The sequence below is a fragment of the Sciurus carolinensis genome, chromosome 3 (genome assembly GCF_902686445.1).
Source record: "Sciurus carolinensis chromosome 3, mSciCar1.2, whole genome shotgun sequence".
Classification (NCBI taxonomy): Eukaryota; Metazoa; Chordata; class Mammalia; order Rodentia; family Sciuridae; genus Sciurus; species Sciurus carolinensis.
In genome coordinates this window covers 48,862,725-48,890,246 of record NC_062215.1, presented here as the reverse complement: position 1 = coordinate 48,890,246, position 27,522 = coordinate 48,862,725, and the positions used below count along the sequence as shown (strand labels likewise).

General features: G+C 43.5%; 1 protein-coding gene across 4 annotated transcripts in view; it reads left to right on the top strand.

The window, feature by feature from the left end:
- The window catches only part of Shisa6 (shisa family member 6), a 289,905-nt gene that overhangs the window by 19,145 nt on the left and 243,238 nt on the right, over positions 1-27,522 (top strand). For all 4 annotated transcript variants that reach the window (XM_047547407.1, XM_047547406.1, XM_047547405.1 and 1 more), the window contains exon 3: positions 3,367-3,527. In XM_047547407.1, the coding sequence (XP_047403363.1) occupies positions 3,367-3,527 (161 nt within the window). The remainder of the gene's footprint in view (positions 1-3,366; positions 3,528-27,522) is intronic.

Genomic DNA, 27,522 nt, shown 5'->3' with positions numbered 1-27,522 from the left:
GCAGATGGGTTCCTGGAACCTCCCCATGCCAGGAGAGGGTAACTCAACTTAAAAAAAAAAAACTCTTTGCTGCTGACTCCTCTTTGGCCAATGAGTCCTGTGCCTGTGGAAGCCACTTACCTGTGGAATTGCCATTTAAATTGTTCCTGTGGACCAAAGCATGCTGGGCAGAAAGAACTTCAAGCATGGAATAGGGACCCCCTCCTTCTTTATGTTGTGTCTGTGAAGGTATCAAGGCTTGAGGGACAGTGATGATCCAAACAGACAGGATTGTCCTTCTTCAGGCCACTTAGATTAGTGTCTCTAGACCCTCTGTGTTCCCTGGACACACCTGATGTTCATTTTTTTTTACAAACTGCTTCGTGGACCTGAATTGCATTAATGATTCAATACCCAGTTCATAGAGTGCTGAGTAGATGTTGCTCAGAGTTTCTCAACTTCGCCACTAAAGATGTTTTGAATTTGATAATTCTGTGCATTGTAGGATATTGAACAGCATCCTTGGTTTCCACCCATCAGAAGCCAGAAGCCCTTCCCTCCTCAGTCATGACCACAAAAAATGTCTCCCTGAAGGGGGAGTAAAATTACCCTGGTTGAGAACCACTGTTGCAGGTTCACTTGTGACTGCCCAAAGGCAATGGGTCTAAACACATGACTCCATTCTCCTTCATAGGCACCAGAGAAGTAGGAGTCTTTAGAAGAACTTGGGAGGCAATAAAAAGAATAAGACTCTTTTGGGGTAATGTCTTTATTAAGATATAATTTACCTACCATAAAACTCATGCTTAAATTTTAAAGTGTATAATCAAAAAGCCAGGTAATGCCAAATGTTGACAGGATGTAGAGAAATGAGAGTCTTTGTACTCTGCTGCTGGCAATGTAAAATAGGGCAACCCCTTTTGCTGCCTAATCTGGCTTTTGGGTTGTGTATGAATGAGTATAGCAGTGTGACTTTGACTTGCACTTTCCTAGTGATGAATGATGCTGAGTTACTTTTTATATTTACTGTCTTTGAAGAAATGACTATTTAAATACTTCACCCATTCTAAAATTGAGGTATTTGGGTCTGTTTTTCTTTTTTTTTGTTAATTGTTAAGTTGTAAGATTTCTTTGTCAATTCTGGACACAAGTCTCTTACCAGATACGTGTTTTGCAAATGCTCTCTCCTGTTGTATGGATTGTCTTTTATCTTCTTGGTGGTCTCCTCTGATGCACAAATATTTGAAATTTGTCTATTTATTCTTTTGCTACTTGTGCTTTCAGTGTCTTTTAAGATGTCATAGCCAAATTCGAGAAGTGGCAAAGATATACTCCTATATTTTTTCTAAGAATTTATGAGTTTAAGACTAATATTTAGGTATGTGATCTATTTTGAATTGACTTTTGCATATCATGTGATATAATGGTCTGACTTGATTATTTTGCGTATGGAAATCTACTTGTCCCAGGACCATGTTTTTTAAAAAGAGCTGTTCTTTCCCTATTGAATGATCTTGTCACTCTTACTGAAAATGAATCATAGATGTGTAAGTTTACATTTACACTTCTTTATTCCATTGGCCTATATGTCTATCACAACTTATAGTTCACTGAAGTTTTTAATCACCAAAAGGTGGTAGAAATAATTCATTCAATAATTAAAAGGGTGAAGGAACCCAGTCTTCTTGCATAGATGTGTGGTTTTAAGAAGATAAAGTTGTCAAATTTTAGAATCAGAAGGGGAAAAATAGTTAAATTTCAGTTTCATATCTGCCTCAAGGTTCATGACTAATCAGAGGCAGAGCTGGAATTCAAACCCAAACCTGTTGACTGTCTCGGACAATGCTTTATCTCATTCCTGGGTACTGAACGTCAGCTCTCTAGCTGTGGATCCTGGGCATGACTGATTTCCTTTCTCAGAGCAGCGAGGTTCTGCGATCTCCCTGACTACTATCCACAGAGGTGAATGGGGTGGTGGCATGTGTCTGCTCTTTCCTTGACAGACTGAGAGAAAAGAAAGCCAGAGAGGGGAAAGCATTTGGAAAGTCTGAAATTGCTATATAAATGCCACTAAATGATAAGATTGCCAGCTCAGTGCCCTTCGAGGAAGGTCCAGCATGTCACAGGCAGCGTAATGGAAGGAAACAATTCACTCTCAGATGTGTCTTTCAACTGCTGTGATTGTCACTTTCCAAGAGGGCAGAGTGCGGGAGCTGGACTCAGTTGCAAAGGGAACCTTGGGGTGGGCTGGGCATGATCTCAGGTGGGCAGGGCTGTCTGGCAGAGTCCTGGAGGTATGCTGCCTCTCTGGCCCTGTCCTTCAGAGACACTCAGAATAGATAGAAACTTCTTTTGGGCAAGACAGGGATGCTCTAGGAACTGGGGCCCTGGCCCTGAAATGACAACAGCCAAGTGTGATCCTTCATGGCTTGCCTACACTCATCTATGCTCCCTCAAAGCACCGATGCAGGGCTCTTTTCCATGGCCAGTGGGTATCTCATGTGTTGTACCCTTTGAGAGAGTCCTGTTTGAAATTAGATGGGGGAGTGATTCTCCCTAAATTCTTTCCCTAGAGGGCAAGAATGGGGCCTTACATGCTTGTGTCTCTGTAGTGACTGGTAAATGCTGAGTCCTCAATAAATGCATGTTTGGTTGTTGATGTCAGATGTTGAGTAAATAAAACCTGCTTTCTCTGGATCACTGAGCCTCCTGCAGAAGGTGAGTCTCTCCCACTATAGCAGTCTCTGTGTGTCTCTCTTTCTCCCTGGATATTTTTTCCTGGGTTTGTAATTTCTCCCTTCTCTAAACTCTGTTTGCCTTCATTGTCTGCACCACCATGTGTTCTGATATTTATCTTTTTATCTTTGCATTCCACCTTTAATATTAAATTGCACCTTTCTTTGACAGCAGGGGCTGTGTGTTGTACTTATTTGGGTCACCAGTATTTAGTACAGGCTACTCGTGTGTGTTTTTTAGATGGGAAGGTTGATCCCCTGATAATTAGTAACCTGCTGCTGAATTTGAGGCCAGTGGTGTCAGCCCTTCCCTGTGGGGCTTTCTGCTGGCCAGCTGCTTTGTGTGTCTGATGTAGGTGGGTATTGGGGGAACCAGGATTTTGAAAATTCACATCTGAGTTCACAGATGTGAAATGAATTAAAGAAAAAAAAAACAAAAACTATAATCATAGCCTGTTAGTGTCTGTACTCCCAGGCATGGCAACCTCTACCCCATGTCCCCACTGAGACCAGCACCAGATAAAGCTGTGACTGTTGAGAACTGAATGCCATGTCTCCGTCTCTTCCTCCCATAGGTTGGTGAATCAAAAGGCCTTTGGGGTTGTGCACACCTGCTCAGCAAATCTCACTGTGTGATCTCTTCCTTGTTTAGGGCTCTGGCTGACATCTTAAGACAACAGGGACCAATCCCCATAGCACACTGTGAAAGAGAAACTATCTCGGCTATTGATACCTCTCCCAAAGAGAACACTCCGGTCAGATCGTCCTCCAAAAACCACTACACTCCTGTGCGTACGGCCAAGCAAACCCCAGGTAAGTGAGAGCTGATTACTCGAATCCTTGCTGAGAATGTGGAGAGGTTCGGTGGTGTCTCTGTTCTGGTGGAGCAGGTCATGCAGCATTGTGCAATGAAGGATACCCCGGTGGGGACTGTCCTCCTGGGAAAGGTTTGTTTTGTGAGGGACCATGCCAGTCAGTGTCTGGGCTGGACAAGGGCTGGTGACTTGGGGTATCTGCAAGATATTGAGAGACTGGAATAAGTCCCGCTTAAGTGAAAGGTGGCTTGGAGCTGCCATGGTGGAGTGGAATGTGGTCACTGTTTCGTTCGTATGGCTGGGAGGTTCGTGCTGCCTAGGATGCTGGGAGCGTAACAAGAAAGTCTGCATCCCGAGGCAGAACTTCCTCAATGGTTAGAATATCAAAGAGTTCTTCCTGAGGGAAGCAGGTTTGTCTATATTTTAGGGTGATCTGTTCCTAGGAGCTATAGACTTCTTTGATAAAGAGCTCTCATATAATAATGATATGCTGTTGTCCTTTGGTATCTGTGGGATATTGATTCCAGGACCCCATCAGTACACCAAATTCTAATGCTTAAGTCTCTTATGTACAAATGGCATAGTATTGTATCTAATTTATACTGTCCTCCTATGTACCTCAAATCATCTCTAGATTACTAATAATACCTAATATAATGTAAATGCTATATAAATAGCATTCATTATACTATGTTGTTTAGAAAATAATGACATTTTCAGTAAAGATACAATTTTTTTTAAAGTTTTGATTCATAGTTGGTGGAATCCTGTTGGCTTGAGTGTTGCAGTTGGATGCAGAACCTGTGGATATGGGGGACAAACGGTACCTTTACTTTTTTACTTGATCTTCGTTATAACACAAAGGAAACTGGAAGGGACTTCTTTTCCTCACGGATCAATAGATGAAACTCAAGGCAATTTTAGTGACTTGAGCAAGGTCAAGGTATAAACAATAATAAAAACATCAGTAATATAACCTAAATATGAACTGGGCTCTTGGCCCTGTGCTGGGGTCTGCTGAGTGCTTTGAATTTGTTTTCTTATTTATTTTTCACAGCACTCTTTGAAGTACACATACCATCTCCATTCAAGAAGTAGGAAAGTTAGGTCACTTTCCCAAGGCCAACATGATTAGTAAGAGAGAAAACCATGACTCAAACCAAAGCAAATAGCTAAGAATAGTCAGAATTGGAAAACCTTACCCAGCTGGGGACAGGAATGAAAAAATCTCTAAGTATAAACCTCCTTACAAGTACATCATGAGAAGTCATATCTCATTGTGAACATTACTAGATACACTTGTACTGATCCCAGCCCCAGACACAGCTTTTACTTTGGTGCTTGGATCTGGAACCTTAACATCCATCATCCTACATCATCCTTTTTCAAAGGGTCTGAACTAAACCTACAATAAGGATATACAGCCACTAGGTGGCAATATGAGTGTCCAAGTCCAAAACTGTCTCACAGGGACTTCTGAGATCAGATTTATTTTCCATTCATTCTTTAATTTTCTTAAACTTATTAAGTCATATTTGCCTTTAAGATAGTATTCTTAAATCTTTTGAGCATCTGATAAAAGCTAAGGACATTCTCCCTTGAAAATATACATATGCATATGAATATACATATTCATCCAGTAGTTGTGTAGGATTTAAGGGGATTCACAGACTCCCTCCAAAGTTAGAAGTCCCAATTTTAAAGGTGAAGATGAGTGATCCGCCTTTGCATAAAGTCTAAGATGCATTTTCAGCCTTAATATCCTAGATTCTTGAAATGGAAGCAATAGAAAAGGAGTCTTGGCAAAAACGTCTGGAGAAGTGGTCACCTATCTGGTTGCACATTAGAAACAGCAGGAGAGTCCTTAAAAATGCTGATGTACAAGTGCCACAAATTAATCAGAATTCCTAGGTAGTGGAGCTGACACCAGTAGCTTTGAAAATCTCCTCAAGGTGATTGTAACATGCAACCTGGGTGAAGAAACACTGGTCCAGATGGATTCCTTCATACCATGAGTGAAGACACCGAATGCCAGTGATTCTCAACTTGGCTCATATTGGAATCACCTGCAGAGCTTTAAACATCAGAGATGGCTGGGTCCCACCCTCAGATTTCATGATTTCATAGGTGTGAGGATGTGACCTGAGCATGGGAGGAGAAGAGGTTTCAAGCTTCCCTTAATGTGAGCAAAGTTGTAAGTATTGGTGGGTTTTGGGAATTGCACAAAGTTGCCATTCTAATCAATCCTTACTGTCATTGATCACTCTTAAATCTAACCTTGATAATATCCTCAGCTTTGAGTAAGGTGTTTTTGTTTTCCTGAAGATGCATCATTTGAAGTCAGTCTCCTCCAGGGCCTTGTTTGAGATTCTGCAACTTCAGGTCACTTTGGCATCAACAACACCGCGGTTGTTTATCCTAACCCTTCCGCTCAGCTTTTCTCTGTCTCATTTACGAGAGCTCTGGTTCCCAACCACTGAATCCAGGCTGATTAAGTGGACAGTCTTGATTTGCCCTTAAATGCCCTTCTCTGGGCAGGAAGTTTTGTCATTTCTTCTGATTTCCACATACATCCTTTCTTTTAGTGAGCTGAGGAGGATAGCTTACAGTTATATGATTCACTTCTATGTTTCAAAAAATCCCTCCCTGTTTTTCTCAAATTATATCTCTCCACTTTGCTTTTCAGGATGGAAATGGTTTCCCTGGCCCAAAAAGCATTCTCAGTGGTGAAACTGAAATGTAAAAGCAATTTCACAACAAGTTACATCTTCTATAGCTTATAACAGACACAATGCTTTCCCAAATAGCTGCTATCCTTTGCCACAAAATATTGCAATTTAAGCTGAAGTTTAAACAGAACTTTGGATAAATGTTCAAAGTGGAAATTTACTGTGATTTTGCACTCATCGAATCAACCAACCGCCAATTGTAGTAAAGTGGCAAGAGTTCTTAGGGTGATATTAAGGAAGATCCAGAAATATCAGGAGGCATCAGAGCACATGACTGGCTTTGCTGCTCAAAATGTGTTGTTGGACTGGCTGTATTAGCATTGCCTTGTGGAACCTCAGGCCTTTAAGATGGTAGTCTTAAATCTTTTAAGCATCTGAAAAAAGTTAAGGACATTCTTTCTTGAAAATACACATATATGTATGAGGTGAGGTTCTACCTTACCTGCTGAATGAGAGTCTACATCTTAGTGAAACCATCTGACAATTAGAGTTTGAGAAGCATGAGAAAGAGCATGGACTGGGTTCATTTTTTGGCACTGTCACTGTGCATGCTAACTTAGCCTTCTAAGTTTCCTTGTCTGCCATTGAGGCCACTGACTCTTGCTTCCTAGAGTTGTTTTAAGGGTATAATGAATTAAACCAAGCAGATCTTTTAAAACAGGTCCCTGTCCACAGCAAACACTCACTGTTAGCCATGATCAGGATATGGAAATATATCCACAGCTTCTGGAAAAGGAGTCAAATGAATAAGAGAACCAAAGATATTTTGCACTTGTGTCCTAAGATCACACAAGGTCCATGGAGTTGTGTCTGGGACGAAAGGCCTTGGGACTGAAGGTTTCTGTGCTTAGCTCCTGCCTGAGGCACATCCTCAGGGATTGAATGTGGTCTGGGAGCAGGCTTGGTCAGGGTTTTGAACATTGAAAGCATATGCTTGTTTGGTTTTGAGAAGTGGAGTGAGAGTTCTGCAGTAATAATAAAAGCAATGATAACCCAAGTAGCACGAGTACTATGCATTGAGTACCTAGTATGTACTGGATACTCCACTAGGTACCCACTACAGAGAGTTGATATTCTAATATTTCTTAGCTGTGGAAACTCATTATCCACATTGGCAGCAAGGTCCTCTTCCTTGATCTAGGAGTCCTAACTCATCCAGGATGCCCTTTCATAGCTTTAAAGGGAGCTTCATAATGGTTGCTTACTTGGACATAGAAAACCAGTGAAGTCTATCTCCATTCCACACTTCTCAAGTGTGGCTATGTATAGACCCTTGCTACTCAAACTGTGGCCCATGGGCCAACAACTATCTCATGGGAGCTGTTTGAAAATGCAAAGTCTTGGGCCCCACCCAGACCTACTAAATCAGAATCTGCATTTTAACAATATGCTCAGGTGATTTTCACGCACAATGAAGTTGAAGAGAACCCCTCTGGTACAGTGATTCTTAGTCTTGGCTGCACATTGGAATTGTGAGGGTAATTCTAAAAATACTAATTCCTGGCTGCCATCCCAAATCTTCTGATTTAATTGGTCTGGAGTAGGACCTGAGCATTAATGTTAATATTATTTTTGAAACTTCCCACACTGTTCTCATGTTCAGCAAACTTTGAGAAGTGAACTCTGGAGGGAGGCTGCCAAATAAGGAATGCATCCCTTGAAGATTGTGGAGTTCCGGTTCACCCACAAGATGGAGACTGGCTGGTCAGATCTAGTGGGCTCTTGTGAGACATCCTCTCATGGCGAATGGGACGAAGGGAGTGGAGGACTTGGGCTCATATGAGACATAGAGGGTGTCAGCTGTGAATGGAGACACCTGGGAAGTCACAGGCACAAGTAGAAATATCAGAATGAATTAGAAGATCATGTGAACCTTTTGGAGCTGCACCACATCTAGCATTGCAGGTCCTCTGAGCTCAGGATCCCAGCAGCCAGTTGTGGGCTTGATCTTCACAGGTGGGGAGTAGGGGAGATCTAGCTTGTTTGCGTGGCCTGACCATCCCCTAAAGAGACTGTCTTGGGTATCGGGAGTGAATAGGGCATCCATCCTGAGCAGGAACAATGAGATCAGATGTTGAGTTTCTAAGATGTTGATATCCAACTTCCCAGCATTGAGGTGGCATCAGCTGGAGACAATAAATATTTATGCCCCATCCACACACCACGGCGCATTGTGTAAATGAGTAATCAGTCACCCTGCCTTTTGTCAGACCCACAGCCTTGAATGGTAGACTAAGGGAGCCAAGGGACAGGACTCTAAGCTTCACAGAGACGGAGAGTGATGACTGAACAGCTGACAGGGACGTTTTCCACCGCCATGCCCCACCCACCCAGAGGCCCCTCTGTTCTGTGCTCTTGCTGCCTTCTGCCTCTCTCCCTGTGCTCCACACACACTGACCTTAACTGTCTCTCCTCTTACCAATCATGTTCAGCTCTCAAGGTATTTCCCCCTCTCTGTTCCTGTGGCCCTAAATTTTCTGGCATCAGATATTTGTTCTATGAAATTTGGTTCTCAAGTGGCACCATTTCAGAGAGGCCTCTGCTCACCCTGCCTCTGTATCCATCTCCTGCTTTGCTTTCTTCAGAGCACTCACCCCTTCTGATATCAGAGATTTGTTAGCTCAGTTGTTTTTGGTCTCTGTCCCTATCATAGTGTAAGATTCGCGTAGGCAAGGGTTTTATCAGTTCATCACCATGGGATCCTAGAGCCAAGAACATTACCTGGAAGGTCCTCTCTTCTCAGTAACTGAGCAGGGAACACATGAATGACAACATAGCCCTTTACTTGGAGGGATGCAGGAGCCAGGGCAAGGGTATTGTTTACATAGCCTCAGGCCGAAGAGCCCATTAAGGCTGCACACCTGTTCAGTAGCCTTTTCTGTAAAGCAGGTGTGGAGTTGGTCACCAGGTGGGTTGCTAAGCTGGGAGGCCCTGGTTTCCAGTGTCCAGGCTTCTTACTAAAACCTGTGGTCTCTTTCTTCCTGTTTGGGGCTGACCCAGAACTTTATGACTCAGTATAGTCAGAGCCTGAGAGCTTCACATTCATGGCTGGGCTCAGAGAGGCCATAACCCAGGGCATCTTGCCCACTCTTCTCATGTGCCAAAAAACTCTCCTTTGTGGAGGACTTGGAGGCCCAGGCAGCCCAGAGTCCCTGCTCCCAGGATAAGGTTTAGTGCTGCCCATGAAGCTAAACCATCTGAACCATGCCGCTGAACTCTGGGAAACATCTGGTCAACCTCAGCCTCTTATGGGAAATGGGATTTTTTTTTTTTTCTCTTCTCAATCATCCCCAAGGAAACAGAACTGTTTTGTTCTAGAGATGATAACATTGGAAGACTTTGGGGATGGTGAGGTCAGTCAGCCCAACTCCACATGGCCTGTGAGCAAACTGAGGCACATGGGGGTCACCTAAGTGAGGGGCAGTGCAAATTCAAGTGTCAAGTTGGGGCAGATGTTGGGGCAGCATCTGGCACAAGGGAAACACTATTTTTGGTGTATACTGTCTGATATGTTTGTCTCTGGTCACATGTGGCTGTTGAGTACTAATTATTGAAAATGATATTACCTCTTTTGGTATTTTTTAATGCAACTACTATAAAATGTAAAACTTTGTATGTGGCTCACACCTGTGATTCGGATTGTTTTCCATTGGATGAAGCTGATATAAATGTTAGGAGCATTGAGTGTCCACTCAAATTCAAGTTTTAGTGGTGCATAGAGCCACCCCTCTTTCTCATGGGCTTCTGGAGTGTAGGAGGAGATGTATCGGGTAGGTGTGTGACGAGTTAGAGGAACACCGGGGAGAAGGAATGGCCTTTGGTAACATGACAGTTGAGCTTGTGTCTGACTGGTGATGAGGAGGACCTGGTCATGGGCAGATTTGGAAGAAGAACATTCCAGGTAGAGGGAACAGATTGTGCCACAGTCCTGAAGCAGAAGGAAAGCTGACTTGTTCAAGAAACAGGAAGACAACATGGTTGTCTGGTGAATGACAGAGCTGGTGTGCATGATGAGAACAGAGGGTAGGCCTGGGTCAGGCATGTGGATTTTATTTAATGCAGTGATCTGATTTCTGTTTCCATAAAATCGCCTCGATGACTGAGCAGTGGAAATGGGCTCCATAAAAGAAGTAGGGCAGCTAGTTCACCTTTCTAACAACCATGGTCTAGTGGAGAGCTTTCTGTCTTCTTCCTCCACAGGAAGACACTGTCCTGCGAAGGCCGTGGAGTGCACAGTGGTACTTCAGAAGGAGATGAGCCAGGGTCCCACTCTCACGTGAGCTTGGACAACCTGGCATTAGTAAACCAGGGCTCTTACACAGGGGCTGGCCAATTTTTTCTGAAAAGGGCCAGGTCCTAAATGTTTTAGGCTGTGTGAGTCATAAGGTCTCTGTGGCAACTACGCATTTCTTCCATAGTAGAGCAAAAGCAGACATAGGTGAGCAAGTGGTATAGCCCCACTGACTGTGAGGGATCAGTGGCAAACACTGACTCAGGGGTAGTGTGTAAATGTTGGGCTCCATTCCCCTTTTACCTTTCCTGATCCTCTGGCCAGGCTGTCTCTTTGTCTTGATTGTTTTAGCTGTTTGCATGGAGCCTTAGGAGGACTGACTACTGAATCATGTCACAGCAGGGACCTCCAGAGGATCTCCAGGGTGTGTGTGGGTACTTTGGTATGGATATGGTTTATCACCCAAGGGTTCATGTGTAGGAGACTTGGTCCCCAGTGTGGTAATGCAAGAGGTGGTGAGATCTCTAAGTGATAGAGAGGGGTTAGGTTGTTGGGGTCGTTGCCCCTAAAAAGGATGAAGGAACCTTGAGTTAGTTCTTTAGAGCAGTTGTTACATAAGGAATGAGACTGGCTCCTTCCCTATCTTTGACTTCTATCTGGCCATGTGATCTCTCTCTGTCTGTCTCTGTCTCTCTCTCTTTCTCTCTCTCTCTCGTGTGCTTGCTGTTGTAATGTCATCCACCATGAGGTCCTCACCAGAGCCAAGCTGATGCCAGCACCATGCCCCAGGACTATGGGCCAAACAAACCTCTTTTCTTTAAAAAGTACCCAGGCTCAGGCATTTTGTTATAGTAACAGAAAATTAACTACTTTACTGAGTCTCATCTCTCTACCCTGACCTTCTTGGTGGTTTTATTCATCTCTTGATGATGATGTAGAAAATGTGCTTATCAGATCTACAAGTGACACATCACTAAGAGGGTTGGCAGTATACCCCTGTATGATGATGGATCCAGGATGCAAAATGTCTTGAAGGATGTGAACTCCCCCAAAGTTACATTGAACAAGCCCCCCTCTGCTGTTCTGGACTCATCCTCCTACCTGTACCTGGGATCCCATTCATTTCTGGCCCACAGGAGACCTTATTTCCTTAACTTACTCCATTCTTTACCTACCTCCTTCCTTTTCTGCTGCTCTGTGCCTTCAGCATATGAATGCACTCAGCTCTCCACCTTTACACAGAAGTATGAGCCCACCCTTTCTCTCCCACCCATCCCATGGAATATTCTCTTCTTGACCACTTGCCCTCAGCCTCAGCTCTTCTTTCTTACCTCCAGATGTCAACTTAACTCTGTTCCCTGCATGCTGAGTCCTTCCTCTAGTCTAGTCATTGCAGTGAGGCAGTGGAGAGCATTGACAATGAGTGTCGGCCCCAGTTCAGATCCCAGCTCTGCCTTTTCTCCCTGTGGATCCTTAGATTCCTTTATGCAGCCTCTCTGTGCCTCAGTTTTCTGACCTGTGAACTGGGGATAATAATGCCCACCATGTGTTGTGAGGCTTAACGGTGCTGATAACCTCTGCATAGCCAGGTGTCTTCCAGCTCACTCCTCCGTCCCCCTGCCTGGCTCAGGGCCTGACATACATGAGCTGTCCAATAAATATTCATGAAGTGAACACACTAAAAATCCAATATTTGGGCTGGATGACCCAGTAGGTCCTGAGGGGGAATAGCAGGTCATGTGTGAGAGTCACTAGTGTATAGTCCACTCTTTGTTCAGTGTGAACCAAGAGAGCAAGTCGGGGGTTCTGGAAACAGCTGCCATCAGGCTGCATGGAAAGAACCTTGGCTCCAGATCTAAGGAGGTGACAAATAGATACGATTTGGATGCGAAGTGTTCCCCAAAGACGCATGTGTTGAAGGCTTGATTCCCAGTGCAACACCAATGTTCAGCGGTGGTGCTTTTGGAAAGCGATGGAATCCTGAGGACTCTGACCTTTTGGATTAACGTGATGGTGTTGTGGGGAAACTGTGAAACCTGGAGCAGATGGGACCTAGCTGGGGGATGTGGCTCACTGGGGGCATGCCCTGGAAGGGTGTTTCTTGTCCTGGGTTTCTCTCTCTCTCTGCTTCCCAGCTGCCATGAGCTACTGTCCTCTGCCATGCCTTCCCACCATGACGTTCTGCTTCACTTCTCACCTCAGGCCCAAAGCAGAGCCGTCTGACCAAGGACTGAAACCTCGGAAACCTGAGCTGAAATAAATCTTTCCTCTTCCAAGTGACTCATATTGGGTATTTTGGTCACTCCTGGCTAGTGAGTGACACCGGAGTAGCTGGTTTTCGTTGAGGGCTGAAACCTTCCTTGTGATAGTCCTTACATGGGTATTGTCACCTTTAAAGGAAATGGGAGGCTGTAGGGCCATGGAGTGATGGCACAGCCACAGGCAAACAGTGAAAATGGCAGGACATGAGTCTGACCTGCGCAGTCCAATCCGGAGTTCACTCTCACTTCTCCTGGGATTCCGTGACCCTAGGGTCAGCGCCCAGGCAAACCCCATGTCCAAATCACCCTCCGTTCTTAGTGTCAGACTTGTCATAAAGGAAGAGGTGTTCCCATTTCATGCTGTTTAGAAAGTGAGTCCCAGGTGGGGATGTAGCTCAGTGGTAGAGCACTTGTTTCGCATGTATAAGGCCCTGAGTTCAATTCCTGTGATTGCAAAAACAAAAACAGAAAGTGGGTCCCTCATCCCTGTGCTCCAGTGCTTGGGAGCAAATTGCTTCTCCCAGCACGGGGTCGCCTTAGAGCAAGTGTGCCCAGACACAGTCGTCCAGAAGCCAGAGGAGTTGCCCCTGCCGGCCAGGCTACTGTGCCCCACACTTCCTCCCCACCCCAAAGGCCTCATCCTGCTGGGTTGTGGCACAGGCTCGGCCAGAGAGCGCCTGTCCCCTGGCCCTCCCACCAAGGTGGCAGCCTGAGTGGGGGCCAGGCAGAGCCTGAAGTCACACATGGTCAGGGGAGAAAGCACGTCACTGAGCTGGCCCACTGCTTGCCCGGGGAGCAGGAGGATTTAGAGTACGTTCCGGCTGTTCCCAAAATGAGGTGTGGGTAAGAGGGAGAGCCAAAGCCCTGCGGACAGGGTTAGAATTCACAATTACCTCCATGAGTTGGCAGAACTGGGGAACCAACAGAGCATGGTGCAGGGACAAGAGCAAGAGGGTGCTGGGCGAGGGCAGCAAGGAGCAGCAGGCTGTGCTGGAGGACTGCCTGGCCCTCAGGGCTGAGGAGGGACTCTCAGTCTACTTTCTGTTGCTATAACAGAATACCTGAGACTGAGTTATTTATTAAGGAAAGAGATTTATTTAGCTCCTGGTTCTGGAGACTGGGAAGTTCAAGAGCATGGTGCTGGCATCTGCATGGCATCTGGTGGAGGCTTAATGCTGCTTCAGTTCATGGCAGGAAGTGAAAGGACAAATGGACATTTGCAGAAGAGAGAAAGGAGGAAAGAATTCCCAGAATAGCAAATCCGGTCCTGCAAGAAAGGCATTAATCCATTTGTGAGGACTCGGCCCCCCGGTGACCCAAACACCTCCTGCTAGGCCCCGCCTCCCAAAATGGCCACATTGGGGAACCAAGTCTTCAACACAGGGACTTTGGGGGAACAACTCACACCATGCAGACGGTAAGTGCTCTCAGCAGCAGAGAGACCCAGCCTCTAGCTGAGTGGCCTTGAGAGCGCTTTTTCCCCAGAAGGCTAAGTATGCACTATCTACACAGATGGAACCAAAGATGGAGTAGAAAGCAGAATCTAGCCATCCATACCTACATGTGAAGCACCAACTGTGTACTGAGCACCCGATACATCCTACAGGAGCTAGAAGATGGATAAGGCACAGCCTGGCCTCTGTGACCACAGAAGCTTAAATTCAAGAGCAAAAAGACAAGACAATATTAAAAAAAAAAGAAAGAAAAAAGAGAGAAGTCACTGGCCCTGCAGTTGTTCCAGCAGAATTGCAGGCTCTGAATATTCAGAGGGAGGCTCCTCTGCTCAGGATGGGATGGGCATTACAGAGTGTGAAGGGCAGGCAGGATTAAATGAGCAAGGAGGACGGTGGAGGGCATCCCTGGAAGATGCTAGTCTGGGGTCAATGAGAGCTTAGAGGGTGTGGATGCTTTAAAGGACCAAAAGTCGACAAGAGGGAGCAGCAATCGATTCCTTTGGAAAGGCTGATTGTCATTCTTCTATCAACAGACTGTAGTGATTAAAGAATTGGGACAAAGGCCAGGAAGGAACTGGAACTCTGTGTACTATTGGAGAGGCCTGCTCTGAGCAGGGGGATTTGTTTCCTTCTTTAAGCATATGGGCCATGTCCCTGGGGGGGTGGGAGCTTTGAAGGAAGGGGTGGGTGTTCCTGCTCTGGAGGCAGCATATGGCTCGCTTGGGCTAAGACATAGGGTTGGGTAAGATTAGATCTTCCAACAGGGTTTGAAGAAGAGGCTTGTGACAACCTAAGGGGAGAAACTTGCAGAGGGGGTGACATGAGGACCTCATTCATTAGCTGCAACCTGGGAACCAGAAAAGAGGGACACCAGGTTGGGTCTCAAGGTACACGGATCCCTTCATTCATTTAAAAGTAATGTGGTCCTTTACCTAGTGTCAGGAATGGAGGATATGGGAGCGAACAAAAGTTCTAGTCTCCTGGCATTTATATTCAGTTAAAGGAGACAGAAAATAAACTCATAAACATTTCATCTAAAATCAGGTAATGAGAAAGTGCTTTGGAGAGAAATAGAGTAGGGAAAGGAAGTGGAAATTTCCTTGGGAAGTGGTACGAATGACTGAGCCACTTGTGCCCATCTGGAGAAAGAATTTGGGGTGGAGGTGAGATCATGCCTGATATGTGTGGGCAGCAAGGGGCCAGTGTGGGCAGCATGGGGAGAGCTGGGGTAGAGATGCACTAGTGGTTGAGGTCAGAAAGGTGGGCGTTGTGGGTATGGTGGGAGCCATGGTTGGGTTTGTGGCAGGGAGTGATGTTCTCTGATTTGCATTTTAAAATAATAATCACTCTGGCTGCCATCTTGAGAAGAGACCTTGGCAGGCAGGGGTGGATGAGAGCGAATGACGTGGAGTCGAAGGCCTTGTGTCATCTGGGTGATGGGAGGGAGGTGGGGACTTGAACTAGAATGTTAGTGCTGGAGGACAATGAGAAAGACTCAGCTTCAGGGTAATTTGTTTATTTTTAACTCCTTATTTTGAACAATTCCCAATCAACGGGTAATTTGTAAGATTGATACAATGAACACCCATGTGTCCTTGCTGGTAGTTAATAGTCTATTGTATTTGTGCCTCTCTCTTCTTGCTCTTCCTCCTCTTCTTTCTTGGTCTCATTATCATCAACAGTATCATTATCATCAATATCATCATCACTACCACCATCACCACCACCACAACCACCACTATCACCTTATTACTGAACCATGTGAGAACACGTGTGCCTGTGTCGTGACTCTTCATTCTTAAACTTCTTCTCAGTTCACGGCTGTTCTCTTACATAACAGTGATACAATCACCAGGCTTATGAATAGTGCCATTGTTGTAATCCTGCTATCTCATAAAGAGCTCAGGACTTATTTGAAGGTAGAAAAGACAGCATTTGTTGACGCAATGTATGGAGGGTATGAGGGGGAGATAGGTGTCCTAAGGGTTTAGCCTGAGCTAATGTTTGAAGACATTGGTTGGGTCACTGTGAGGACTTAGAATGAGTAACTGAGAGTTCTTACCCAAAAGGGAATCAGGAGAGGTCTGGGTATTGGCAGATGAGTTGAGCTTGGGCTCTGGTTCTCCAGGGGATGTTGCCAGAGCAGTCCAAGCGTCTGCTCGCTTGCTCTCTTTCTGTCTCTGTCTCTGTCTCTCTTCCTCACGCCCACACGGCACCATGTGTACATATATAGACTTGCTTTTCACCAGATATCTAGATCATGAGTGCAGCCCTAGGTATATCTCATCACTCATCCCACTAAACAGTCCAGTGATGACACATTCAGCTCCAAGTTTGTCGAGTACAGGGACATGTCTACTTTTCTCACCATATTCACAATGCTCAGTGTGTTTTTCATAGATCTTGGCACTTAATAGCCATTCAAAACTATTTCTTAAATAAGAATTTCAATGACTTACTCTTATTTAATACGGTTGACAGGGTACAGCAATTATGATTATGTATGTTTGCAAATGACTGAATATGTAAAATAACAGTTGTTGATACATAAAGAGAAGTTTTTGTCTCTCTCTGCTATGAAAGAAGTCAGTCCAGGGCTGGTATGGCTCTACATTGTAAGCAACCATCCTCTTTCTATCTGGTGTCTTTGGCTTCCTAAGCACATGGCTTCCATGTCACGGCCCAAGATGACTGCCTAAGTTCCTGCCATTTTGTCTGTGTTCCAGGCATCAGAAAGGAGAAAGGACCAATAAGATCTTGTCCCATTTCTTTATGGACACTTGCCATGCCAATCTCACTTCACATTAGCCAATGTAGTCTTTATTTTAGGTAACCAAGTGAATAGTTAAAATATGGGAATCCTTTGACTAGAAAAGAAAGGTTCATGGGGGACAGCTAGTGGTCTGTGTCCCAGTGTGTCCCAGAAGAGGACTGTGCAATGTTTTCTACCAGAGACCACAGTGTAAAAAGTCATCAGGTGAAATGAACCATTGTGTGTTTCCCACTGTGAACACAGTAGTTTTCCCTTAAATGGACTGTGCGTGTACAGGAGGCACAAGGCCACTGGACGCTGCTGGAGGAATGTGGGAGAGCACTGAGGGTACTGTGTTGTCCACCATTGGATTCTGACACAGAGGTCATAGAATGTTACCCAGCAGCAACCCAGTGCAGCTGGGGGAACTCTACAGAGTGTCCCCACCTGTGTCCCTCACTGAGATCCTTGAAGTCAAAGCCCGTGACCATTTCATTTTTGGGACTCTGCCTTCCCTGCCAGGACCTCAGAGTTTTGTACCTTGTACCCTCTCCATGTGTGCTGCACAAAGAGAAGGCAAACCCACTTAGATTCTTCAGAAGTTTTGCAAGATGCAACAAAGCCAGTTTTCCCTACGTAGCGTATGCAAGGAGGTTTTGCCAGAACTACCTAGAAAGTATGTGACCATGGCCCTTGCCTCAGCCCCACCCGCCTAGCTGAAAGGAGGCGGGAATGGTCTCCCCTGGATCTAGACCCCGCCGTGGGTGGGAGGCAACCACAGCAGGGTGAAGCCCCGCGTTCATTCCTCCATTGCCCCTCCATCCTGATCTGTATTCTAGCTTCGTATTTTCCTTTGTGTGTGTTTAGCTTAGGGATTTATCACCGCAGCTTAGATCTGGGATGAAATAGATAAGCCTGCACTTTAATAAATGTGGCATTTCTTTTCCCACAAGAATTAGATTAAAGGAAACGAGGCCTCTAAGGGGAGGCTGGTGGGGCAGCATCGTGGAGCTGGGTGGCTGAGGCAGGCAGAAGACACCAGTACCAAATGGCTTGGGGATGGGGAGTGGTGGGGTGCCATTTGGGGGCCACTTTACAGGCATGTGGCTTGGCTTTCCCTTGGCAGAGATACAGCCCCTGTCACCCATGCAAAGAAGCTAAAATGGCAAAGGCTTGCCCTCTCTGTCGATCCTGCCCTGGGTGAGCAGTTTGCATTTCTGGCTGGTACAACTGTGAACGCACTCCTGCAATCATTTGCAAAGGTGCTGGATGAGAATTTAGGGGCTGCAGATCTCTACCAGGCCACGATTTCAGCTCCAGGGCAACTCCAGAAGCACCACAGCAGTGGGAAGAGTGGGTGGGCCCTTTAACCTTGAGCCGAACCTCTCTGCCCCTCTGTTTGCTTTCTCTCGCTCTGTGAGGTGACCAGGATCTACTTCTTGGAACTTGATGGAGATACTAAACAATAAACGTAAAGCCAGCAGCTTGGTTGGTGCACTCTAAATAGTAGCCCTTGGTGTTATTATTATGGAATTTGGATCAGTGATGTGATCTGAGGTTTATATCTCCATGCCTGTGAGACAGAGGGCTCTGCCATCTCCTTTGGCCCACGAGAATCCGCTTCCTAAGAGAGGCTACTAGCTGAAATGCTGTGAAGTCACTCATAGTATTATCTCTGTTATCACCTATAGGTGAAGCTTAGAGAGGCCAGCTGACTTGTTCAAGGTCAAACTATTTGTCCTGGCAAATGGTTTTTAGAGCTTTTAAGACAGTTTCCCCAACTTCCCTGGCTGGGCCCTGTCGCCAGCCTTCCTATTATTTTTCCTTCACAGCCATAAGGTCAATGTGACCAAGAACAGCAAAGAACAGAGAGAGAGAAAGACAGAGAGACGAGGTCAGGGTAATGACCTGTATTTTCAGTTTTCATTAGCAGGCTCTCGCTCTCAGGGCTGCTCTGGGCAAACACCTGGCTCCTTGGTTTCCTGTAAAAGAAGCTCATGATGACTTTGAGAGCGATGGAGATTTAGCTGAGGCTGGCCGGCAACCTCAGACCCGTGGGCTGGAGTGAGTCAGAGGGCTGGGTAGGCGTTCAGAGCCCTGTCGTTCTCTAAGAAGGAGGGAGATGTTTTCTCTATACGCGGTCTTAATTAGGAGCCACTGAATCTCTGGCCTTGGTAGCATTTGTTTCTGTCAATTCCATGAAAAGGTTTGGTTAAGCGCCTTGCGATTTCTTTTTTGATGACCTCCAGGTAGATTGGGATCCTTCAGGCCATCCTCCAAAAATGGTATTTATTGTCTGCTCACTCGATTCTGGCATTGTGGGAAACGTTGTGAAAATGAATGGAATGAGTGATGGGCATCTCTGCCCCTGGAGAGCGTCCAGTCTGAGTTAAACAAGAGGTGGCCACGTGGCACTTAAATGGCATAAATAGCAGTACAAGAATTAAAAATTGGTACAAGACTATGGTTATAGGAATGTTCACTCGGTGTTTGGGGAGTGAGGCTGTGATGTGTCTATAAGCCAGCATGAGCTGAGGGGGACAGATAAGTGTCCTGTATCCTACAGATAAGAGTTGTCACATGTGTGTCCCTGTACACAGCAGTGCATCACAAGCTTGTTTATTCTCCAAGGCTTGGTTGAGTGCCTTCTGCATACCGGGCACTGTGCCAGAAGTTGGACTGATCCAAGTTGGCAGCCTGAGAGGTATTGTATATTGACAGTGACCTTGAAGAGTAGACAAGACTTGGATGGTCTGAAGGCTGGCAGGGATTGGCCACAATAGCAGTGAGGCGAATTAAGGCATACCATCAGAGGAGAATATTGGGCTTTGCAGGACAGGGAACAGACCTGCCCTTTTGAAACAACGTGCTCATGGTGTGTGTGGGTGGGTGGTTTTTAGGAAAGCAAGTTAAGGTAAACTGTTAGAAGCAATATGGAGGCTGTGGATGCCTGGATCTGTTCAAGGGGAACGTTTGAAAGGAACATCACATTGAGAGTTCAGTTCACATTTATTCTCACCTTTTAAGAAGAGCTGACCATTTCAGTTTGTGATTGTTTGTAATTGCTAGTGTATAAAGTTATGATTAATATTTAGATGATGGCCTTATAACCTACAAACTTGCAAATTCTCCTTGTTCACTTTATGAGCTTGTCCAGAGACTCTTCAGGTTTTTCTGCATAGAAGTTATGTCATTGCGAGTAAAGCTAGTGAAGACCTCCCTCCTCTCTTAGGGGGAAAGGCAGTCAGTCTTTTACACTGTGGTGTTAGCTCTGTGTTTTTCAGAGATGACCTTTATCGTTGAGAAAGTTTTTTTTTTTTCTTTTTTTCTTTTTTTGCTTGTTTGTGGAGAGTTTTGATATGGAATGGATGTTGGATTGGGTCAAGTGTTCTATTTAGTATCTATAGAGATATCATGGTTTTTTCTTTTAGTCTGTTAGGATGTGAGGGACATTACCTGACTTCACTGGCTACACTAACCTTGCATTCCTGGAATAAACTCTGCTTGGTCTTAATGTCATATCATTTTTATCTGTTATCAGATTTAACTTGCTAAAATTTTATTAAGAACTTTTTGTGTCTCTGTTCATAAAGTACATGGGTCCATAGTTTTTCTTTTTCCTATTTCTTTTTGATTTCGATTTGTTATCAGACTAATGCTGACTTCATACAATGGGTTGTGAACCCTCCTCTCAACTTTGGTAGAAGAATTTTAGTAGAATTGACCAATGAGGTCATCAAAGCATGGAGTTGTTTACTTTTTATAGGAAGATTTTTCACTACAAGTTCAATTTCTTTCACAGGTCTACGACTACTTAAGTTCCTATTTTTTTTTTTAAACACCAAGGCATGACTAAAAAACACTTGAAAATGAACCCTTTGATCCCAGAGCATCCTCAAATTGTAACTCACACAAAGCCAAGGTGACTTCATCTGACTGACTGACAGGATGTTACATTCAAGCAACCAACTAAATCCTCAGTTTTTATTTGAAAACTGAAGAAAAAATATGTTGCCTCTCAGAGTTACCGACCTCTGTTAAAAGCCCCCACATAAATACTGACTGTTGCTTATCATTCTTTTAGACAGTATAAGTAATACAATTAATCACTTTCGTACAGAACCTTGTGAAAACAAACATGTAGGTATTTGCTAGATTATGTAGATGCATATAGATCAGTTCTTCATCTTACTGATCTGTTGAGGAAAAAGTAATTATTTCCATTTGGTTGGTGATTCTGCATAGAGATTCAGAAGATTTAAGTAATTTGTCCACCATCACATAACCAGCAGGAATTAAGCCCAGGCCTTGGGTTTGATTCTTCAAGTTGAAGGTCTGCTTTTCTTTTTACTTCTCTGTCCTATCCCTGTTTCAGTTCAGCTACTTGCTTGCCTGCTACAGAATTAAAATTGAGTAAGTCTAAAGCCTCTTGCTGAATAAACGCATGCACATGTTGATTTTTCTGTTCTTTTGAATCTGAATTAAGGGGAATAAGCTAGTCACATTAAAGTGGTATCAGCAGATGCTGCACAAAGCACATAACCCTGGGATGATTCTTTGTGATTTCAGAATTATAGAATGCATAGAAACCACATGCTGTGACAAATACAAAGGGGCCATATTGATGGAATGCTGAAGGAGCATACAAGTCATGTACAGTTTGGGATTTCATTAACACAGAACTTTAGTGGCTAATAACCCAAATTTTGTTTTGTGCTTTGGGGATCTTACCTCTTATATTTCTATTGCTATTAAAGAGGCATATTTGAAAACAGTCTCTAGAATTTTTCAACTTGAGCTTTATGTGTGGTTTGCACTTTGGGCTGATAACTTTGGAGGTGGGTTGTTGTTCTTCATTTCCTTTTTAGTTCTCCTAAGTTTTCCCTACTCCCTGCTTCAGTCATTCAGAAATTCTTGTAGTTTGCAGAAACCCTCCATATTGAAACCACATGGATGGACATACATGTACACACACGCATGCATAACCTCCCTTACTTAGGTAAAAGTGGGGGGAGTGATTGGTATTGTTTGGGATTATGCTCAGCTTCAGGTAACAAAAAACTAACCAATTATGGCTTCAAAAAATTGATTTTCTGACCTAGTCAGAAATGCAAAGGTAAGACCATTTCTGGAGTGGGTTCAGCAGCTCAGCACTGCCTTCAGAGTCCCAGACTTTTCCCATCCCTTCTTCCACCATGCTTAGTGGTTGACTTCCTTACCTACATGTATCCCCATGACTGCACGGTGGCCACCCTAACTCCAGGCTTTAGATCTACCTTTCAGACAACAGGCATGGGGGAAGAGAAGTGCCAGGGACCCTTATTTAGCTGGGCATACTGATGCCCTGAATGATGTGGGTTTTCTTAGCAAGAAAGAAGCAGGAGAAATTAACTGTTGGTTGGAGGACTCACAGCGTGTTCCATCTTTTGTGTGAATTTTCTTCTCTTGCCTTATGGGTTTAGGTTAGACTTCCTCTTTGAAAAGAGACTCCTCATTATGTGCTCACTTTAACAAAACTCTCTCAAAAGAATCTGGATGTCCCTTGGAAAACATTTCATTTTTTAATGACTCAGTTAATGTCGAGTTATACTTCTGTAGCATATTACATTGTCACAGACTTGATCCCATTTAAACTCCATAGAAGTCATAAGATAAGGTATCATCAGCTCCATCCTTCAAGGGAGAAGACTGACACCAAAGAAGTTTGGTGATGTGTTCCACCCAGGTCCTCCTTGTGCATGCTCCTTCCCAATCTCCACCTCTGCTTCTTCTTACCACGGTTGACAAGGTCCTTAGCAGATCTGCCCTAGGACAGCCTCACTGCTCTGCTTTCTTAACCAAGGCCTCCCCGGCTGGCCCTCCGGCCTGCTGCTGAGCTCAGCCTGCTGGATGTGCTGCCATTTTCCTAACGCATGTGGCATTTCACTGATAGGAATTCAACAAGGGACAAAAGCTCAGAAAGCAGTCATGGCATTTCAGCTTTAATTGACAACACACTCAGATACGCAGTGCACCACACAGGTAAATCTTGCCAGATAAGTTCGCAGTTAGGGGCGGCTGTCTGCTTGCTTCGGTTGGATCTGAGGAACTTCAGATGCGTTGTTAGAAGCCTGAGCTGGGATGAGATTTGCACATCCCATTTGGTGTGTCAGACAGACGGGGACAGATTCCTCATCCTGAGACTTGGAGGTGTTGTGTGATTTTTTTCAAGCGCCTTTGCGTTCTCTTCCTTCCCTGCAGCTTGTTGTAAGCTGCACATCTGGGGGACAGATACCACCTCTCCTCTATCCCCTGAGAGGAGCAAATCTTCCCTTGCAGTTGGGAAAGCTTGTGTCTTAAAAAGGAGGAGGGGAGGGTCATGTATTTGTTTGTTGATGTCTTTTAAAAAGTGAATGTGACTGACAGCTCAGGGGCCTTTGGGAGATTAATTCTGTTTGATACAATAGACATTTAATGAGAGCTGAATTTGAACAAGGCATCACAGGGACAGGAATCTATCTCCCGGTCCCTCACTGAACTTGTGCAGCTGTGCCTACTAGGACAGACAGTGCTCAAGACTCAGATGAGGGTACCTGGGATGCAGCTCTTTGGCCCTTTGTGGAAGCTCCTGGCTGCAGTGACAGTGATGGGGATGAGAGGGCAGGTGGCACTAGAGGCAAAAGCTGTATCTCACACACAGGTGAGGGTGAGGACCCAAGTAGGAAATGCAATCTGAGTTTGAGCTGGCCACTGGCCCTGGAGCAGGATCAGAGTACCTCAGGCAAGGGAGACCCAGTGTTCTAGTGGCCCCCGCATCCCACACACCGTAGAACAGATCTTATCAGAGACCAGGGGTATCTGTGCCACCTGTTCTGCTGAAGATTGAGGAACAGGCTTAAAGGGCACAGGCTCCTACATGCTGAGCAACCTCTGTTCCGTGCCTGTGGTTTTGCTATCCTGTGTAGCAGCTTCCTTACCGCCTTGACCACCTGTGGAGTCCAAGATAGGTTCCTGCCTGCATACTCAGCAGGGCTCTCCCCTCCTCTGTCTGCGAAAACTCTTGCCTTGTGCCTCCAGGTTGACTCCTGTTCATCCTGCCCTTTCCTCAAGTTAGGCATCTGGATGTTACTGGAACCCATCCAAGGAAAACTGTATCTGTCACTGGGAAAGAAGTGATGTTGGAGAGGCAGAGAAAAATTTTTCTCCTGTGAATTCAGGACTAACTTCAGTTTCCTTCCAAAGAAATCGGATCCCAGTACAGGGGCAGGCCCTTGCATGAGGCAAAATATTTATTCAGAACCAGAGGACCCTAGGATAGTTTGTCCAGAATCTCTAAATTTATTTTTCTTATTTAAATGATCCCAAATGGGAAATTCTCAGATGCAGAAAAGTGCATCTTCTCTTGGAAGTGGGACTCAGGAGAAAGAATTTCAAAGTGTTTATCAGAATGACAGAAAATAAGAGGTGATGTCCTGAATGCCTGGTTTAAATATTTGGGTTTAGGTTTGTTGGTATGAGCAAGGAGACAGTTTAACCATTCTGCGTTCCTGTTGGAAATGGCTCCCATGGAATCCCCCCAACCTTTTTTAGTTACTTTAATAACTTTTATTACTCCAGTGAGACATTTCTGTTATAGAAATAAGTGAAAACATAGTGAATTAAAAAGAAAAACTACTCATAATCTCATTCAAAATCACTGATTGACATTTGGTCTTTATTTGTATATATGCGTGTGTGCATCTATGTGTACGTGTATAAATTTTTAGATTGATATTCTACTTTACACATTATTTCAAAACTCACTCTTTTCACTTGGTATACCATAACTATCTTAATGAACACTCATACAGAACATTATTTTTAAGAACTTGTTTCTTGCTATGAAACATTTCAAACATGTAAAAGTGGAGAGAGTAATATGCATGTCATATATATGTCATTTATTTATATGTAAAATGAGCCCTCATGTATCCAACTCCAAAAATTGTGAACCCATCCTCTATCCTCTAGTTATACACACAATACTGGGACCCAGATTATTTAGAAGGGAATTACCAATATCATATCATAGCATCTGTGACAATTTCAGGTTATTTCTCTTAAAAGAAAAGGACTCTTAAGGAAACCATTTCCCCAATGCCTTTATATTTCTTAAAGAAATTATTAGCCCTCCTTTAATCTCATCAAACACTCAGTCAGTGACAAGATCTCCTTTTGCTGCTGTGAAGGGCTTCCTCATCTTACTGTAGCATCATTTATTCAGCTAGTGCCTTGTTGGTGACAGAAGAAGGTTCTCTATTTGTCACCATTACAGACTACACTGCAGTAAACAACTTTGACAAAAATTTGCACGCACTTAATTATTTTCTTGGAATAAATTTCTAGAAGTGTCATGGCTGAGTCGAAGGCTGTGTACATTTTTAAAGACTTTTAATCTCAACTACCAAATTGCCTTCTACAATGGTTATACTCATTTATGCAGTTCATGAACAGTATAGAACGCCTAATTATTCTTGCAATTTTATTTTTATTCTTCTGTGTAAACTTTAGAATTATTTTGTCAAAATAAAAATGCAACAGAGCTAGTTTTTATTTTGTGTGCATTTTTATATGATAAATTATCTTTGGAGAAGTTTTATTATAATACCAAAAATTTCTGTCCTAGAACAAGCATTTTATATCCTCAGGTAAACATATTTTATTAATTTGGGTTTCTCACTTTTGGGAGGGGGGATACTGGGGATTGAATTCAGGGTACTCAGGCACTGAGGCATATCCCCAGCCCTATTGTTTCTATTTAGAAACAGGGTCTCACTGAGTTGCTTAGGGCCTTACCAAGTTGCTGAGGCTGGCTTTGAACTTGAGATCCTCCTGCCTCAGCCTCCCAAGCCTCTGGGATTACAGGCATGCACCACCATGCCTGGCTTTCTCACATATTTTTTTTAATTTAATTTTTTATTTTTAAATTTTTTGCAGACTGCATTTTGATTCTTTGTACACAAATGGAGTACATCATTTCATTTCTATGGTTGTACATAATGCAAATTCATACCATTCGTGTAATCATACATGTACATAGGGTAATGATATCTGTCTCATTCCACCACCATATTTTTAATAAAACACTAGCTATTTTATATAATTTTTCATAATTATAAAATGGATCATTGCTTTCTCTTTCTCTCTTCTCCCCACAAATATTGCTGATATTAAAAAAGATTAATATTTAGGCCTGGAGTATAGCTCAGTGGTAGAGTGCTTGCCTAGCTTGCATAAAACCCTGGGTTTCACACAACAGAAAGGCAAAGAAAAAAATAAGGTTTAATATTTGCACATGAATTCTGTAATTGTCAACCTTATTGAAAACTCATTAGTTCTGGTGTTCTATGATTTTTTAGTTCTGTGTACTGATAATTTGGTGATAACGATGATCTTATCTCTTTCTTTTAACTATTCATACCTTGTATTTCTTTTTCCTGTTTAATTACAATGGCTAACCTCCAAAATAAGTCTGAAGGATGGTGAAGATAGTTGGTATCAGTGTTTCACTTTTAACTTGAGTAGGAATGACTTTTTATGGTTTGTTTTTGCCTAAACATGCTTGTTGTTTTGTAATTGATCTTAACTGAGGATTAATGACCTCATGACACACGTAATGCAGAATCTTTCAAGTAAGAAACATGCAACTGATGTTGTTATTTATTATCATATTTTCATCATGATAAAGATTCGGCATTAAGATTTATTTGTATACGAAGAATGGATGTTGAATTTTGTCTACTGCTTTCCTCAGGGGAATGTCTATTGAAATGATTACCTATGGCTTTTTTTTTTTTCCTGACCTGTTACTATTATGATATATTAACATTGATAGACACTTCTTTCTTGGAATATGAAACAAATTTTGCCAGAAGCTTGTCTTTCTTTTGAAATAGTGCTGAGTTCTATTTTCTAGTATTTTATGCAGAGTATCAGCATCTGTTTTTATGAGTTAAACTGTTTTCTATCATTTGTTTTCAGTGTGTCTGTGAAGCTTGGAGATCAAGGTCATGCTAGCTTTGCAAAATGAATTTAAAGTTCTTCTTTTCAACTCTTCTCTCCCAACATGTTCTGTTCTGGGAAATTTCAAAATTTTAAATTGCCTTGGGTGACAGTCTTTTTACATACACATACATCTATGCATGTGCATTTATATACATATGTGTATCTTAATATATTTTAAATGTCTTCCATGATTATTGTAACTTTTAAATTTTCTTCTTGTCCTTGAATTAATTTTGGCAATTTATACTTTCCAAGAAAAAGCATTCTGATTCTGTTGAGTTTATTGGCAAAGAACTGCAAAAAGCCTTTTATTATTTAAAAATAGCTCTTCTGGATCAGCAGTTAAATACCTTTTCTATTTTGTATCATAGAGTACCTGTGTTCTTTCTCATTTCTGACTGGAGTTGCCAGAGATTTAATTAGTCGTTTCATAGAATGTATTAGGATTGGATTCCCAATTCTTTTAATTTCATTGTTTCCCCTTAATTATAAAAGAACTTAAAGCTTTAAGTCATTCTCTAAAAGTAGCTATCACTGAATCCT